At 42.6% G+C, this 16,050-nt stretch overlaps 1 protein-coding gene across 2 annotated transcripts in view; it reads left to right on the forward strand.

Moving 5' to 3' along the window:
• Window positions 1–2,417: 2,417 nt before the first annotated feature.
• Window positions 2,418–16,050, forward strand: part of NTPCR (nucleoside-triphosphatase, cancer-related) — a 30,001-nt gene continuing 16,368 nt past the window's right edge. For both annotated transcript variants that reach the window (XM_032430345.1, XM_032430346.1), the window contains exons 1-3: window positions 2,418–2,557; window positions 6,916–7,078; window positions 7,582–7,678. In XM_032430345.1, coding sequence (XP_032286236.1) covers window positions 2,524–2,557; window positions 6,916–7,078; window positions 7,582–7,678 — 294 coding nt within the window. In that variant the 5' untranslated portion in view covers window positions 2,418–2,523. The remainder of the gene's footprint in view (window positions 2,558–6,915; window positions 7,079–7,581; window positions 7,679–16,050) is intronic.

A 16,050-nucleotide genomic window follows, 5' to 3' on the forward strand; every position in this document is an offset into this window, starting at 1 on the left:
CTGAGATTAGAGTGCCAAGATTGGGTGGGAGCCCTCTTCTGGGTGGTAGACTTGTCTCTGTCCTCACATGGTGGAAGGATTAAGGATCTCACTGGGGCCTCTTATAAGAGCATTAATCCCATTCATGAGGCTTCCACCTTCAGGGCCTAATCCCTTCCCAAAGGTCCCACCTCCTAATACCATCACTTTGGGCATTAGTTTTCAACATACAGATTTTGGGAGGACACAAACATTCAACCTATAGCATTTACTCTTATAAAGCCCTTTGTTCTGCTTCTTAAATGCTTTTCTGTCCTTTAACTGTAAAATGACCAGCCATCCTGGTTTGCTCAGGACAGAAGGGGTTCCAAAGACAGTTTTAAAATTAAGACAGTCCTGGCAAAGCAGAGATATGAAAACAAACAAACAAAAAACTGTGTTTTTTAGGACTTTTAGGATTCTGAAATCATGGAAAATTTAAACATGTACTTACAAACTGCATCTTACCAAAAGGGAGACCGCACCCAGGTGCTGCAGGAAGAAAGAATTGAAATCACCTGTTCCTTAAGTAATTACATCCTGGTTTAATTGTAAGCAAAAGTTAGACTCAGCACATATTTTAATAACCTATTTATTCTAAAATATGTTCCTAATTATTCTCTAAGTATTTCATCTGTTATTGATGTATAACACATAGAGGAAACTGTACAAATCAAAAGACTCAGGTCAATGAATTATCATGAAGTTAAGACACCATGTAATCACCACCCAAATAAATCATTTTTAATGGAAAAAAAAAAGAACCCACACCCAATTACGGAAGAATATTCTTTTTGTTCTCTAAGACATCAGTACTCTGGAAACTGGAAAACTCTGGAAACTGTATGTTCCTTGAGCTACCTAAACTGATGCCCATTAGTAGCTACCAGAATGCCACGTACAACATCAAAAGAAAGATAGTCCAGGGGTGCCTGGGTGGCTCAGTTGTTAAGTGTCTGCCTTCGGCTCAGGTCATGATCCCAGGGTCCTGGGATCGAGCCTTGCATCGGGCTCCCTGCTCCGTGGGAAGCCTGCTTCTCCCTCTCCCACTCCCCGCTTGTGTTCCTTCTCTCGCTGTGTCTCTGTCAAATAAGTAAAATCTTTAAAAAAAAAAAAAAAAGATAGTCCAAACTCCTAGTGATCCTTATAAATTATAAACGGTTTTTCAGTGATGGAAATTTTTACATAATTAGCATTGAATGTTTAAGTGTTTTTGATTAAATGTTTTTGATAAAAACAAGAGTGTATTTATGACTGTGTACGTGTTTCCTTTCTTTTGGAAACTACTACTATGGGTTTACTTGGCTACATCAGCCGTTCTTGATTCCAATTTGCATGAGGTTAAAGATAAAATGTAGGTGGAAGGCCCTACATTAGGAGTGATGCAGCTTTATAAATGTTGCCAAATGATGGTAATGGCTACACTGTACAAATCTTATTTTTTAGATGATTACTTTTTAAATAGCTAAAAGAACTGAGGCCATCTGACTGATGTATATAGCAGACTAAGGGGAGCCCTGGAGGTCCTGTGTGGGCACAAACCAATTAAGTTGAGCACTCAGTGAAATTGCTTTCTCAGCCAGGATGGAGAATGATTGATCACAAGTCAAACCATACACATGTCAGACTGAAAGAGTTTACAGGTAAATTTGGCCCAAGGCCATTGCCACTTCATTTCTCTGGCTGAAACACTTCAAGTGGTTAAGTGAGTGGGGGAAAGCCACTTAATTCTTTGTACCATGAGATCCTGCAGCCGGGTCTTGCATTGGTTTCCACTACCGTATGGAGGTAAAAAAGACCAATTTCTGGTCTTCATATGCACGACTGAGGTTGGGAAGTCTGCCTGAACAAGTGGTTCTCAACCCCAGTGAACTTTAGAAATTGCTGGGGAGTTCAAAACAACAAAAAAACATCCAGATACTCAGGACACACTCCAGACCAAACACTCCGAATTTTAGGGATGTGGAGCCCAGGCATCAAGCACGTTTAATCAGGTAATTCTACTGGCAGGTATGGTTGACAGCGCTGAGCAGAGTTCGAATCGGTAAAAACCTCTTCCCTTTGAAGGAAGGGTCCCAAGACTAAACTTGCAGAAGGGCTGTCCCCTCAGCCTGGGGGAATTTCAGCTCGCAGGTCCGGATGTCAGCGGCAGGACTCCGGGGACCGCGCTCAGGTACCGTAGCACCGGCTTAGTAATAGACATTCTCGCGCACCTCTCCTTGGAGACACCCCGCGTGAGCCAGACATCGGGGGTCAAACATGTAGCACGTATACCCAGAGAAGACCTGACCACCACCCTCCCGACCTTTCTAGGGGAGGACGTCCGCACGCGCCGAGACCAAGAGCCGAAAGCGCATGCGCGAGCGATGCGAACGGCGGAGGTACACGCGCGGACCTGAGGCGCATGCGCGGTCGCAAAGGCGGTGCTTCCGGCCGACGGAGGCGGGGCCTGGGGCACGGTGAGGGGCGGAACCCAGGCCGCGACCCCCACCCGGGCGCACCGTAATGGCCAGGCACGTGTTCCTGACGGGGCCCCCAGGTAACCCCGCCCAGGTCTCCGCTTCCGGGGGGCTGCGGGGGTAGGCGGGCGGGGGAGGGCGCGCGGGGTGGGGGCGGCCGGGTGCTCTTGGGGAGGAGCGGCTTTATAAAGCTCCAGGGCTCTGGCTGCTGGCCCCTGAAGTTCCCAACTTAACAGGCTTTGTGATTTGAAGCCTACGTGTCCCTTCTCAGAAAGCGCGATTTTAAGTACAAAAGATAGGATTAGAAATGAGGCCGACGCCAGTAAGGAAAAGAACATTGTGGTTGGGCAGTGTGCGGGCTTCTTTGCGAAGGTGTTAAAGAGCGAGGTCCAGCGGCAGCAGTGTAACTACGTCGTTTTGAACTTGTGATGGGCACGAACGATACTTCAGGATGTCTGCTACGCCGTGATTGACATGGAGGCGTCCGGTTTCTGTTGATAGTGACACGTGCTGCCGGTACTGTGGCTCTGGCCTACATCCATAATGGAAGGAAGCACGGATTTCCGCTGGGAGGATAATGAAACTAAAGATGAAACCTCCCCCCCACCCCCAGGTTCCTGCAAGGATGAGGCTGCAGGACGAGAAGCCCCTCTCAGATCATGTGTCTGTGCCTGGCCCCTCTAATGCCAGTCATTGGGCAAAGCCTTCAACCAACCCCGTGGGGCTGTGAACGGATGGGATAGTATTCATTCAAATGAGAGACTGGAGGAGGAGATGCTCTTTAAACAACGGCCCTACACATATGTCAGGTGTGACTCAGGAAGGTGGTGGCAGCATCAGATGGGCTAAGGCAGAAAGGTGGGCTTGGAGTGGAGAAAGTGATTTATTTCTTCAGCTCCTTTTTTAAGGTGGATCTGATGTTTAAGTTAGCGGAGCGTTCAGGTATCAAAGATTGTCATTCAGGGCCTAGAGTTGTCTTCCATTTTATTTTAATGGTTATGTTTTGCCTTAGGTAGCAAAGGCGACACTTAATATTGTAGACTTTGGAATTTTATTTTTACCAGGCAATGGGGAAGCTGTGAAGAGAGTGGTTTGAGGAATTTCTAACATCCAAAGTAGTCCCTAACCTTGCAAAAGACTGTCTTCTGAAAGTTGATTTGTCAGTCCTTTATTGAAACTGGGAATGCCATTTGCTCAGCAGGCTGGCCCCAAGACATTTACGTGTTTCATAACAGAAGCGATCTGTTACTGTGTTAGTACCTGCCTGGGTCCTGGAAGTGGCTGGGGACAGAGCTTGGCCCCGTCAACACTTGTTTTTCTTCCCATTTCCTTTTTCATAAAAGTTTTATGTACACACAGTTGAAAGACTCAAATAATTCTACAATATAGCTCTTCTAAGCCTGTCCTAAAACCTAGGCACCCTCTCTTTCTCTTCATCTTCCTAGTGCAGTTACAGTATAATTTTGATTAGCTCAATACATGTGAAAGCTAATCACAGAAAAGCCATGTAATCAGTAATCTATAGTTTTCCTTTTACGTATAACTTTTTTTCCCCGTTGGACTTACCGTCAGGTTTTTTTAATAGTTTCTTTCTTTCACTAACTCCGTCTCAAACTCTGCCTGCTGTCTAAATCTAATCTACATATTCAGATCATCAGGTGATATATCTTCTCAAAGAGGTCGCTTTTTGTTCTATATGTTGTCAGTGCCCCACCAGTGTGTCCTTGGCACTTAGCATTTTTCCCAACTTCCAACTGTCCAACTTGTGACCGATCTTGGAGGGCTTTCTCTGGTCACTGAATTCTATTATGCCTGTGCGCGGGGCAGGCCTGAGGGGCCAGGGGATTCCTGTCCCCCAGGGATGTCCGAACCCATGATAGATGGAAGCTGGTGGATAAACTCCCTACTTCCTCACCCCTCAGACAGGAGAACTGAGGTCTGTGTCTAAAACTGTCCCCTAGGGATTCCCCAGTGGGCTTCGCTACCCACACAGGTAACTGGCTTGATAATGCAGTATTTCCCTTGGGGTCTTGGGGTCACTTTCCAAATTAAACTACCTGCACTTGAATCTTTATCTTAGGTCAGCCTTATGAGAGAACTAGAACCAAAAGGATTCTGGAGCTCTCTGACCTGCTCGTCTTGCCTCTGCGTGGTATGGACCTGTCATTTTGGGGTCTCCTTCAGCATAGGTTACCTCTTAGTGTAGACAGCGCGAGGGTAGCAGCTGAATTGATAGAGGTGAAAAATTAACTGAAAGAAGATTTCTAGAGCTGACGAGGAAGGGGCTTGAGCCGGTACCTCCTCTTGCTTCCCCGTGTCCTATCCAACATGCAGGACACGCAGCACCCCCTTTTATTATAGCTGCTCTGTGTTATCTCCTTCAAAATGGAGTACCCCCCCCTTTTTTTTTTTACATTTAGAGTAATACCCACTTACTATAAGACCAAAAAAAAAAAAAAAAATCAAAGTTTTAAAGAAGAAAGTGACAATCACATGGAATTGCTATATACAGAAATAAGTGCTGTGAACCTTCCCAGTTCCTTCTCGACATTTCTTTCTGTAGATACATATACTTCACTTTTTTTTTTTAAGCTTAATGGAATAATACTGTATATACCTGCTGTGTCTTAACCTGCTTTTTCTCCATCTATCCATATATTGTGGTCTGTTTTCTGTGCTAATAAATCTAGGTAAACTGTATTCTCTGTAATGGCTGCATGGCATTCCTGCAGGTTTATATGGCATTGTATACATGGTGCCATAATTTAACACTCCCTTACTGATCAGCATATAGATTGCTTTGCATGTCTTGCTGTTACAATGAATACTAACGTAAGTACCCTGTTTCCTATATCTTTGTGCTGTGGTCAGACTTTTGCTGAAGGTGAATTCGTAGCGATAGAATTGCTGTGTGCTGTGGAAGGCACCTTGAAGTTGCCCTTCAGAAAAGTACCAACTTACATACCCACCAGTGCCACTGGCCTGCATTAACCAGGTTCTTCAGTGACTTTCTTAAAGCAGCAGTTACTGGGGGACGGAGCTGGGATGAAAAGCCTACCCGGTTCTCTTCCAGCCACAGGGAGCGTGTGTCTGGGTTGCTGTTCATGTTCCGAAAGGCCAGCCGCCATTGTCTACTGGTGTGAAGTTGGGAGGAGAGGTTTATTAAAGAACAGATCATAGTTGATCTCAAGGAAGCTTAAAAGGGTTCTTGGGGAACCCTGATGACTCTGTGTCAGCAGCTGTAGAAATACTGTGATTTACAACCTTGTGGTATCTTGAAATAGTCTCTTGCAGACTTGTCGGAGGCTTCCCGTTCCATTTTTGGGTCATTATGATGCCATGGCCTTCAATGTGTATGGAACAAGGCTCATAGAAACGAAGCCACGGTGACACACAAAGGCCCCTCTTAACATGTATGGTCCTTACTAGTTGTGTAAGCCTGGAGAAGTTACCTAACCTCTCTGTGCCTCGTCTGTAAAACTGGAACAAGAATGGTAAGTGCCCCAGAGGGGGCGTTGTGAGGATTTAACCAAGGAAATGCTTGTGGAGCATGCTAGAACAGTGCCCGGCTCCACAAGGCTGGTGATGAGTTTTATTTTATTAGCTCGCACCTGTTGGTGCTTGCAAACACATAAGAGTCCATCAGAGTAGTTAACAGGCCAGGGGGATGAGGGGGTGGAGGTGCAGAAGTTGTAATTTGGGAAAGGGTTGGGGGGCAAGCCAGGGGAATGCTTAGGGACACTGGAGGAGGTCATAGAAGGGGGTACTGGCTTGCCTTCTTGTGCCTACCACCCCTTCTCGTGTAGGTGATTTTTAAGGGTGACTTAGCATATGTGGGAGGCCACAGGCTCTTGTGAGAAAGTTTAAAAACTGCTATTTCTAGTGGTATTAGTGGTATTTAAGAGAGACTTTTTTGGGAGACATAGCAATGTAAGTCCATGGAGGAGTGAAAGGATTTTCCCACCGTTAAGTATAGGTCCAGAGTGTTCGGAAGGTTGAAATCCCAGTTTAAGGTGCCCAGCCTTTGATCCAAGCATGACCAGTTTTACTTCCTGGTGAAAGAGTGTGGCCACCCAAGGAGGAGAGTAAACCTAGTTCTAGAAGCTTGTCTCAGAGGATGCAAATTGCACCTGCTGTCACCACAAAGCCACTCATTTGGTCCTGGGATTGTGTATGTGACAAAATTAATGGTGTTTCAGAATTTCAAAATAAAACTTTAAGATCCAATCCATATTTTTATTATGCTTGAAATTAAAAAGTTTTAATACCTGGAGCAATCAAAATTGAAGTGAAATTAATATTCATAAAATTCATGTGCAGCCCATTTCTCTCCCCACGGTGATTGCTCTCAGAGTCAGTGAGTGCTGTGCATCCTCTAGCAAGGGAATGGTTCCTAACGGGCTTTTCTTTTGTTTTTGTTTTTGTTTTGTTTTTTTAGGAGTTGGAAAAACAACACTGATCCAGAAAGCCAGTGAGGTTTTAAAATCCTCTGGTGTGCCTGTCGATGGATTTTACACAGCAGAAGTCAGACAGGGAGGGAGAAGAATAGGATTTGATGTTGTCACATTATCCGGCATGTGGGGAGTTTTGTCTAGAATTGGGTACTGGTATTTCATTTCTATGTTGTTTTATTCTCCCTGGGCACAGGATTGAGCCAAATGATCCCTTCTATCTTGAAGAATCTTAGGCCTTTACGGATTTCTCAAAGAAAACAGAGATTGAAACCATCATATGAGAAAGTATAAAAATATCATATTTCACTTAAAACTTATTCCACCAAGTAATAAATTTTTAGCATTTTGTAACTCATAGTGCTGTTTCCTGTGCCACTTTTCTGTTGTGCTGCCTCCCTGCAGCTTCAGGATTAGCCCCCCAAGGTACCGGCCTGGTGGTGGTGGTGGTGGTGGTCTGCACTCTTGTTGGTAGCCCTGTTGTCAGGAGAGAACGTGGAATCAGGTTAGCTTTGTGTACCACCCCTTCTTGTGCAGGTGATTTTTAAGGGTGACTTAGCATATGTGGGAGGCCACAGGCTCGCTGGAGTTGCTGCAAACCAAAAATCAGTACAGGGGTCTTTCAACAGAGACTGCCCTGTCTTTTCATTCAGGTCAGAGCCTCCGCCCGGAAAACGTGAATGCCGGGTTGGGCAGTATGTGGTGGATCTGACTTCCTTCGAGCACTTGGCACTTCCGGTCCTGAGGAATGTAAGTATATGATTTCTGCCTCTTGAGCCCATCTCTTCTTAGTGCACTATGGGAATTGCTGTCCTGGGAGCAGGATGGTTTTGATCCAAAGGAGTGGCCAGTTTTGCATTTTACAATTGGAAAGTTTTCCAGTGATTGAACCTTATAAAAGATATATGCACCATAATTTGATGTCACTCTGAACTACATATAAATTCCTTGTTATACATATTTAGCACATGGAAATATTTTATAGTGGGAGGGCTCTGATGCTCAGCTACCATGACTCCCAAAGTTAAGTCTTTACTCTGCCTTCTTCTTATTTATAACTTAACCCTGTTTTCACAGCACAACAAATAAACATTTAGGAAGGGAAAATGTCATTATATAAATATAATGGTAAGCACCTAACACATTACAGATATTCCTCAACTTACTTTGGGGTTACTTCCTGATAAACCCATCATAAGTTGAAAGTACGCTAAGTGGAAAACACATGTAATACACCTAACCTACAAACCATCATTGATCAGCCCAGCCGACCTTCAGCATGCTCAGAACACTGAAGGTTAGCCTGTGGTTGGGCAGGGTCATCTGACACAAAGCCTATTTTATAATAAAGTGTTGAAGATCTCATGCAATATATTGAATCCTGTACTGAAAGGGAAATACATGATGGCTGTGTGGGTGCAGAATGGTTGTTAGTGTATTGGTTGTTTGCCCTCATGATCTCGTGGTTTCCTGGGATCTGGGACTCCAGTTTGTGCCCAGCATCATGAGAGATCTTACTGCATGCTGCCTCTAGCCCTGGAAAAGGGTCAAAATTAAAAATCCGACCTATGGTTTCTACAGAACCTATATTGCTTTTGCGCCACCATAAAGTTGAAAAATCATAAGTTGAACCATTCTAAGTGTTGGACCATCTGTGATATACCATGTATCACTGTATTATATTGAGATATAATTCACATACCATACACTTCACCCATTTAAAATACACAATTCAACTTTTTCTGTTATATTCACAGGATTGTGCAACCAGTCATCACAATCTAATTTTAGAACATCTCCATCCTTTCAGAAGGAAACCCCATACCCATTGAGCAGTCATTCTTCATTCCCCTGTCCCTCCCAGCCCCGGCAACCACTACCCTACCTTCTTTGCCTATCAATTTGCCCATTCTGGGCATTTCCTAAAAAGGGAATCATATAATATGGGGTCTTTTGTAACTAGCATATTTCACTTAGCATAATGTTTTCAAGGTTTATCTATACTTCAGCATGTATTGTTCTTTTTCATGGTTGAATAATATGCCATTGGATGGATATACCACATTTTGTTGATCTACTCATCAATTAATGGACATTTGGATTGTTTCTGCTTTTTGGTTATTGTGAATAATGCTGTTCTGAACATTTGGGTGCAAGTTTTTGGGTAGACATCTGTTTTCAGTTCTCTTGGCTTACACCTAGGAGTAGAGATGCTAGGTCATATGGTAATTCTATATAAATCTTTTTGAGGAATTACCAGACTGTATTCCAGACTCAGCTGCACATCTCCACCAGCAGTGGATGAGGATTCCAGTTTCTTCACATCTTTGCCAGCACCAATTATGGTCTTTTCAATTTCATCCATTCTAGGAGGTGTGAAGCATTATATGATTTTGATTTGCATTTCCCTGATGACTGGTGATGTTGAGCATCTTTTCATGTCCTTACTGGCCATCAGTATATCTTCTTTCGAGAAATGTTTATTCATTTGCTTTGCCCATTTTTAAACTGGCTTAATTGTGTTTTTATTATTGGGTTGTGAGATGTCTTCATAAGATGTGCATACCAGCCTGTTATCAGATATATGATTTGCCAGTATATTCTTCCATTCTGTAGATGCCGTCACTTTTGTCATGGTGTCCTTTGAAGCATGAATGTTTTTGAGAAGTCCAGCTTATCTGTTTTTCTTATGTTGTTTATGCTTTTTGGTGTTGTATCAAAGAAGACTTTGCCTGACCTAGTTTCATAAAGATCGACTCCTGTGTGTTCTTCTAGGAGTTTTATAGTTTTACTGTTACATATAGGCCTGTAGTCTAAAGTAATTTTTGTATATGGTGTTAGGTACGAATCCAGATTCCTTCTTTTGTGGATAAATACCCAGTTGTTTCAGAGCCATTTGTTGAAGACTTCTCTTTCCGTGTAATTTTCTTAGGACTCTTGTTGAAGTCAGTTGACCAGGATTAATTTGGACTCTGAATTCTGTTCCATTTTTCCTTATGTCAGTTCCATCTGTTCTTAGGTCAGTGCCACACTGTCTTTATTAGTGGAATTAGGACTTTAATAGGGATTGTATTGAATCTGTAGATGAATTTGGGGAGTATTGCCATCTTAGCAATATTAAGTCTTTTGATCCGTGAATACGAGATCTCCATTTACCTAGATCTTCTTCTTCTTCTTCTTTTTTTAAGATTTATTTATTTAAGAAAGAGAACATCCACGTGTGAGTGGGAGGAGGGAGAGGGGAGAGGGAGAGAATCCCAAGCAGACTCGCTGCTGAGTGCAGAGCACGACACAGGGCTCAATCTCAGGACCCTGAGATCATGACCTAAGCCGAAATGAGGAGTCGGACACTTAACTGACTAAGCCACCCCTACCTAGATCTTCTTTAATTTTTTTTTAAGATTTAGTTATTTTAGAAAGACAGAGCACAAGTGGGAGAGGCCAAGGGAGAGGGAGAGAAACTAAGAGTCGGAGGCTTAACGCATTGCTCCACCCAGGCGCCCCTTCTTTAATTTTTTTTTTTTTAAGATTTTATTTATTTATTTGACAGAGAGAGAGAGAGACAGCGAGAGAGGGAACACAAGCAGGGGGAGCGGCAGGCAGAGGGAGAAGGAGAAGCAGGCTTCCCGCTGAGTAGGGAGCCCGATATGGGGCTCGATCCCAGGATCTGGATAATGACCTGAGTCGAAGGCAGACGCTCAACGACTGAACCACCCAGGCGCCCCTTTAATTTTTTTTTTTTAACTATATTGTTTTGTAGTTTAGCCTATAAGGGTTACACTTCTTTTTAAAAAATTTATACCTTAGCATTTTTATACTTGTTGATGCTATTGTAAATGGAAATGTTTCCTTAATTTCACTTTTGGAATTATCATTACTAATGCATAGAAGTACAAGTGATTTTTGTCTGTTGAGCTTGTATCCTGTAACCTTGCTAAATTTGTTTATTAGTTCTAAGAGTTTTTCAGTGAATTCTTTAGGGTTTTCTATGTACAAAATTGTATCATTTACAAATGGATATAATTTTACTTTCTTCCTTTCCACTTTGGATGCCTTTTATTTCATTTTCTTGCCTAATTGCCCTGGTTAGAACTTTTAGTTCAGTGTTGAATGGACATCCTTGTCTTGTTCCTCATTGTAGGGAGAAAGCATTCAATCTTTTACCATAAAGTATGATATTAGCTGTGAGTTTGCAGATAACCATTACCAGGTTGAGGAAGTTCCTTTTATTCCTAGTTTGTTGAGTGTTTTACCATGAAGAAGTGTTGGATTTCGTGAAATCCTTTTTCTGCATCTATAAAGGTGATTGTGTGATTTTTATCTTTCATCATACTAATGTAGTATATTATGTTAATTGATTTTTGGATGTTAAACCAACCTTGGTTCTTGGACTAAATCCCTCTTGGTCATGGTGTATGATTATTTTTATATGTTGATGGATTCAAAAGGATTATATGCAAATCCTTTTGTGTATTGCTGGATTTTTATATGTTTGCAAGTATTTTGTTGAAGATTTCCGCATCTGTATTCCTAAGGGATATGGCCTGTAGCTTTCTTGTGATATCTTTGTCTGATTTTGGTGTCAGGGTAATATTGGTGTCAGAATAAGTTGGGAAGTGTCCCTTCCTCTTCTGATTTTTGGAATAGTTTGTGACATATTGGTATTTATTTTTTCTTTGAATGTTTGAATTACCAGTGAAGGCCTGTGGCCTGGGCTTTTCTTCATGAGAAGCTTTTTAATTACAAATTCAATCTCTTTACTTGTATAGATCTGCTGATTTTTTATTTCTGGTTGAGTCAGTTGTAGTAACCTCTCTTTTAGTAATTTGTCGGTTTCATTTATCTCATCTGTTGGCACACAGTTGTTCATATATTCCCCTATAATCCTTTTATTGTGTAAGGTCAGTGGTGTTTTCCCTTCTTTCATGTCTTATTTTAGTTATTTAAGTTCTTTCCCCCCCCCCCCCCTTTTTTTTTTGGCCAGGAAAAGGAAAATAGGAAAAGGTTTGTCAATTTAGTCGATCTTTTCAAAGAACCAGCTTTTGCCTTTGGATTATATATTACTTGTTTTTTGCATTAATTCATCAAATACTTATCAAATCCTAGATATGTAGTCGTGAACAAAACAGACATGTTTTCTCCTCTCTCAAGACCCTCAGGCGAGGGGGAAATGTGGACCGTAAACAAGTAGATGTATGTCATTAGCTCTGTGAAGGGGACCAGTGGGGTGCTATGAGGAGTATGAGGAGCTGACTTGAGATCAGGTGGCCAGGACAGAGCTCTGAGGAGGTGACGTGTAGCTGAAATGGGAAGACGAGAAGGCACCGTCACTTCAGAGAGAATACTGGGTGTGTGTGTTGGGGGGCAGTTCTGTGGACAACATTATAGATGAGGGGAACAGATAAACTGCGGCCCCACGGTCCTCAGGCAGGAGCAGGTAAGGAAGAAGGTGTGGCTGGTATGGTGGGTGGGGCCACGTGATCAGGGCCTCAGGGCCTGTATTAAGTACTGTGGGTTGCATTTAATCTGTGACAGACTTACTATTTTGATTAATTTTTGTAGAATTCGAACGTTGTCGACCTGTCTCACGAGGCAGGTCTAAACCTTCCGGAAAAGTCTGTTCCACCAGCAGGAAAGTACAAGATCTTTCTGATGGCCTGGTGGGCCCCGTGTGATCTCTGGCCCACTAACCTCTGGCCTCCTGTCACTATTCCCCAGCCATGCTAGCTCAGACGTGTTCCCCATACATGCTAGGGCCGGTGCCGCACCAGCCTTTGGCTCTCGGCCCTGGCCGTTTTCTTTGGTTGGCACACTCTTACCTTTGCCTCTCTGCTCTTTTTTGACATTTGGGGCTGAGCGAAAATGTGCCGTCGAGGGCTTTGGTAGTTGCCCCGAGCTGCTGGAAATTCTAAGTGTAGCCCATGGAGGCCGGGTGCTGATTGCAGAGGGCTGGCAGGGGCTTGCCCTCCCTTCTGGTGGGGGGCTCCAGCTCCTCAGAGCCCACCTTCTCCTTTGCTTCGTCCCCGTTGCCTGCTCCTCTCTCCTCCTGCCTCTTGGAATGTTCCTCCTTCCCATGCTGGGTCTGTTGTGGCCGTTGTTTTGGTGGGAGCAGTCTGAGAACATGACGTTTTTCTCTCTGGTTCTTTTCCCATCAAATGCTTTTACCTTTCTACTTAAATGTTCAAAGGGCAAGTGAAGTACTTCAAATGAAATTCCAGGTGAAGACTCTGGCTTTGGGCCCTGGATCAATACAAAGAATTGATTTTTACTTACCTGGCTCAGAACAGACTGAATCCTGGGAGAGCAGGATACGTGCTTGATATCTATCTGCAAGATTATGCGAGAAATCATACACTGACTAGAGAATAAGAGCTTGAAATCATACGCTGACTAGAATAAGAGCTTGACTCTCTCTTTTTTAAAAAATAAAGAAAAGCAGACTTCTTCCAATTTCTTATACTTTGAATACCAAACCCAGACACACCCATATTTTAGGAAGAGTTCCCAGGCTGCAGGTTCTTACCTAGTCCAGGTCACAGATTTTTTTTTTTTTTTTTTCCTGAAGAACAAATCTTTCTCCCATCTCTTATTGGGATGAAGAGAGGAAAAGGAATTAGTGTTTTGCCTTTAGGAAGAAAATAGTTAAAGTAACTACATAACAAAAACGGGAATATAAAGAGACAGTTGTCATTATTGACAAGTAAATGGAAAACTCTAGCAACCAGAGCTAGGCAGGGAAAGCTTTGGTGTGGATAGCATGTTAGTGTCTCGTGCCCGGGATGTCTGAAAACACTAACTATAAGTTAAGAAATATCTAGTAAGTGCCTCCTACGTGTAAGAAATTTCACTGTGGATGAAAAATATTTTGAGTCGTAAGACGGAAGGGAGATAATCCTTGGGGCCAATTGGGCCAGCAGGGCCAGCAGGGGTGTGTGCCTGCTGTGAGCCCGGAGGTCAGAAAGGGGCTGGAGCTGAGAAGGGGCTGGAGGAGGAGGTTCAGGTGTGACCCCGGCCCCAGCTTGCTGCGCGGCTTTCGTTTCATGTCGTCAGGCCCGGATGGAGATGGATGGACTCTCAGGGGCTCGCGTGGTGAAGAAAGGAAAATAGAGTAAGATTGGGAAACATTCTAGACAAATTTTTAGGAAGTCCTTTCGTAGGGTTGACTGGTGTTGACTTTTTTTCATTCCACCGGTGACTTCTTTCCTTATTTGACAACGTTTTTATTGTTTTTCTGAGTATCTAGGCTCTCCCTACTCAAGGTAGCAAATTCATAAAAAATATGAAATAAAAATAAAGAAGAAAATAGGAATAACTCATAATCTTATCACTGGGTTAACCACTGTTAGTGTATTTTGTTTTTTCCCTCTTTCTGCTTTATTCTGTCATTCCAAAATGGGGACAAATACTGCGTATGGTTCTATAGGTTTGGGTTTTCCTGTTAATACGCTCGAGTGACGTGGGAATGGCCTTACGACATGATAATCCTCACAACTGCGATCACGTAATGATCGCACAGTATTTCCTGGCACGGGTTTTCACCTCTGACTTCAGCCTTATTCCCTCAGTGGCAGATGTTTATCACCATTGCAAGGATCCTTGTAGCCTTTCTCCCCAGCCACGATGCTTTCCCTGGGGACGATCCGAGGGTGGAGGGCTGTGACCTTCTGGGGTCTTGCTGGGTGCTGCTGAGGTGCTCCCCTGACTAGTTTGCACCCCCTGCCTGCGTGTGGGCATGTTCCTCTCCCTGCACTCTTGGCAGCACCGAGCGCTATACTGATTTTCCATACGAAAATACGCTTCTTTGCTTTGATTCGTGTTTTTAAGTTGCTAATGAGGTTGTTTTTTAGTTTATTTTTTTTTTAAATCTAATTATTTTTGTTTATCCCTTTGCCCATTTTTTTTCTTTTGGCTTAAAAAGATCTTTTATAAGGCAAATGACCTTTTTGTATTTATTGATTGCATTTTTCTCAGTTTGTCACTTTGGTGATTTCTTTCTCTCTCTCTCTCTCTCTTTCTTTCTTTCACATTGAGAAAGTCTATCTGTATTCCAAGTTAACACAGAATTTGTTTCTTCTTCTGTAGTACCTTTTTTTTTCTTTTAACATGTTTTTAATCCATCTGGATTTATTTTGAATGTAATATACAATGAGACTCTCAATTGATTTTCTTCCAAATACTTAGCAAGTTTGCCAAAGCCATTTGTTAAATAACCCATTTATTTGTTATGCTTTATTAATTATAATAAGAAATATGTGTGTGTGTGTGTGTAATGTCTTAGGGTTATCTGTTCTCTCCCATCGGTCCGTTTGAGTCTTACATCAGTACCATGCTGTGTTAATTGCCGTGTTGTCTTACCCATTGTTTGCTCATTTTTCCACGTGGTATTGGTGGTAACAGTGCCGGGGGTGGGGGCCATAGCCAGATCGTTAACAGCGATCCAGTGCAAATGTGCACCAGGCACTAACCCGTGTAATCCTCAGAGTCATGCTGTCACTCTCTTCCTGGTTTACAGACGAGGAAACTGAGGTGTGGACTAGAGATTAAATTGCCCAAAGGCACACAGCCTGTGAGTAGTAGAGCTGGCGTGAACTGTAGAATCAAGACTTTGTTATCCATCACAAAAGTCTTATATGGAGTGATTGGAACCATATAAAATTATCGTTATTTAGATATAAAGAGCATCTTAATTTTTCAGATAATAGTCTCCATAGCCAAAAACCCAGTATCTCTCTTTCTATTTCTTTCTTTCTTTTTTTTTTTTTTTAATTGTTTTTTGGTAAGGTTATTTATAGGTCTCTTCTGTTTTCTGATGCTCCTCTAATTAGGGTTGTTTTTGCAGTTTTTCAGCCATCAAGGCTGGCAGGATAACGCTGTCCTTTTTCCTAATGGCCTTTTTGACAGCCACACTGAATGCTTTATTAGAATTTGTTGCAACGTAGGATTTAACATTTTGTTGGCACACCATGTATCGCCCATTCACACAAAAAGATAACAATAGATTATAATTTTTTTAAGAACAAAAGGTGTCTACTCCAAGCTGTATTTTCTAGGCTGACCCATGTCATTTTTAATTAAGATCCCTGAAAAGAATAGGAGGCTAGAACCAGGACATCCAATGAAAA

The sequence above is a fragment of the Phoca vitulina genome, unplaced genomic scaffold (assembly GCF_004348235.1).
Source record: "Phoca vitulina isolate PV1807 unplaced genomic scaffold, GSC_HSeal_1.0 scaffold43, whole genome shotgun sequence".
Lineage (NCBI taxonomy): Eukaryota > Metazoa > Chordata > Mammalia > Carnivora > Phocidae > Phoca > Phoca vitulina.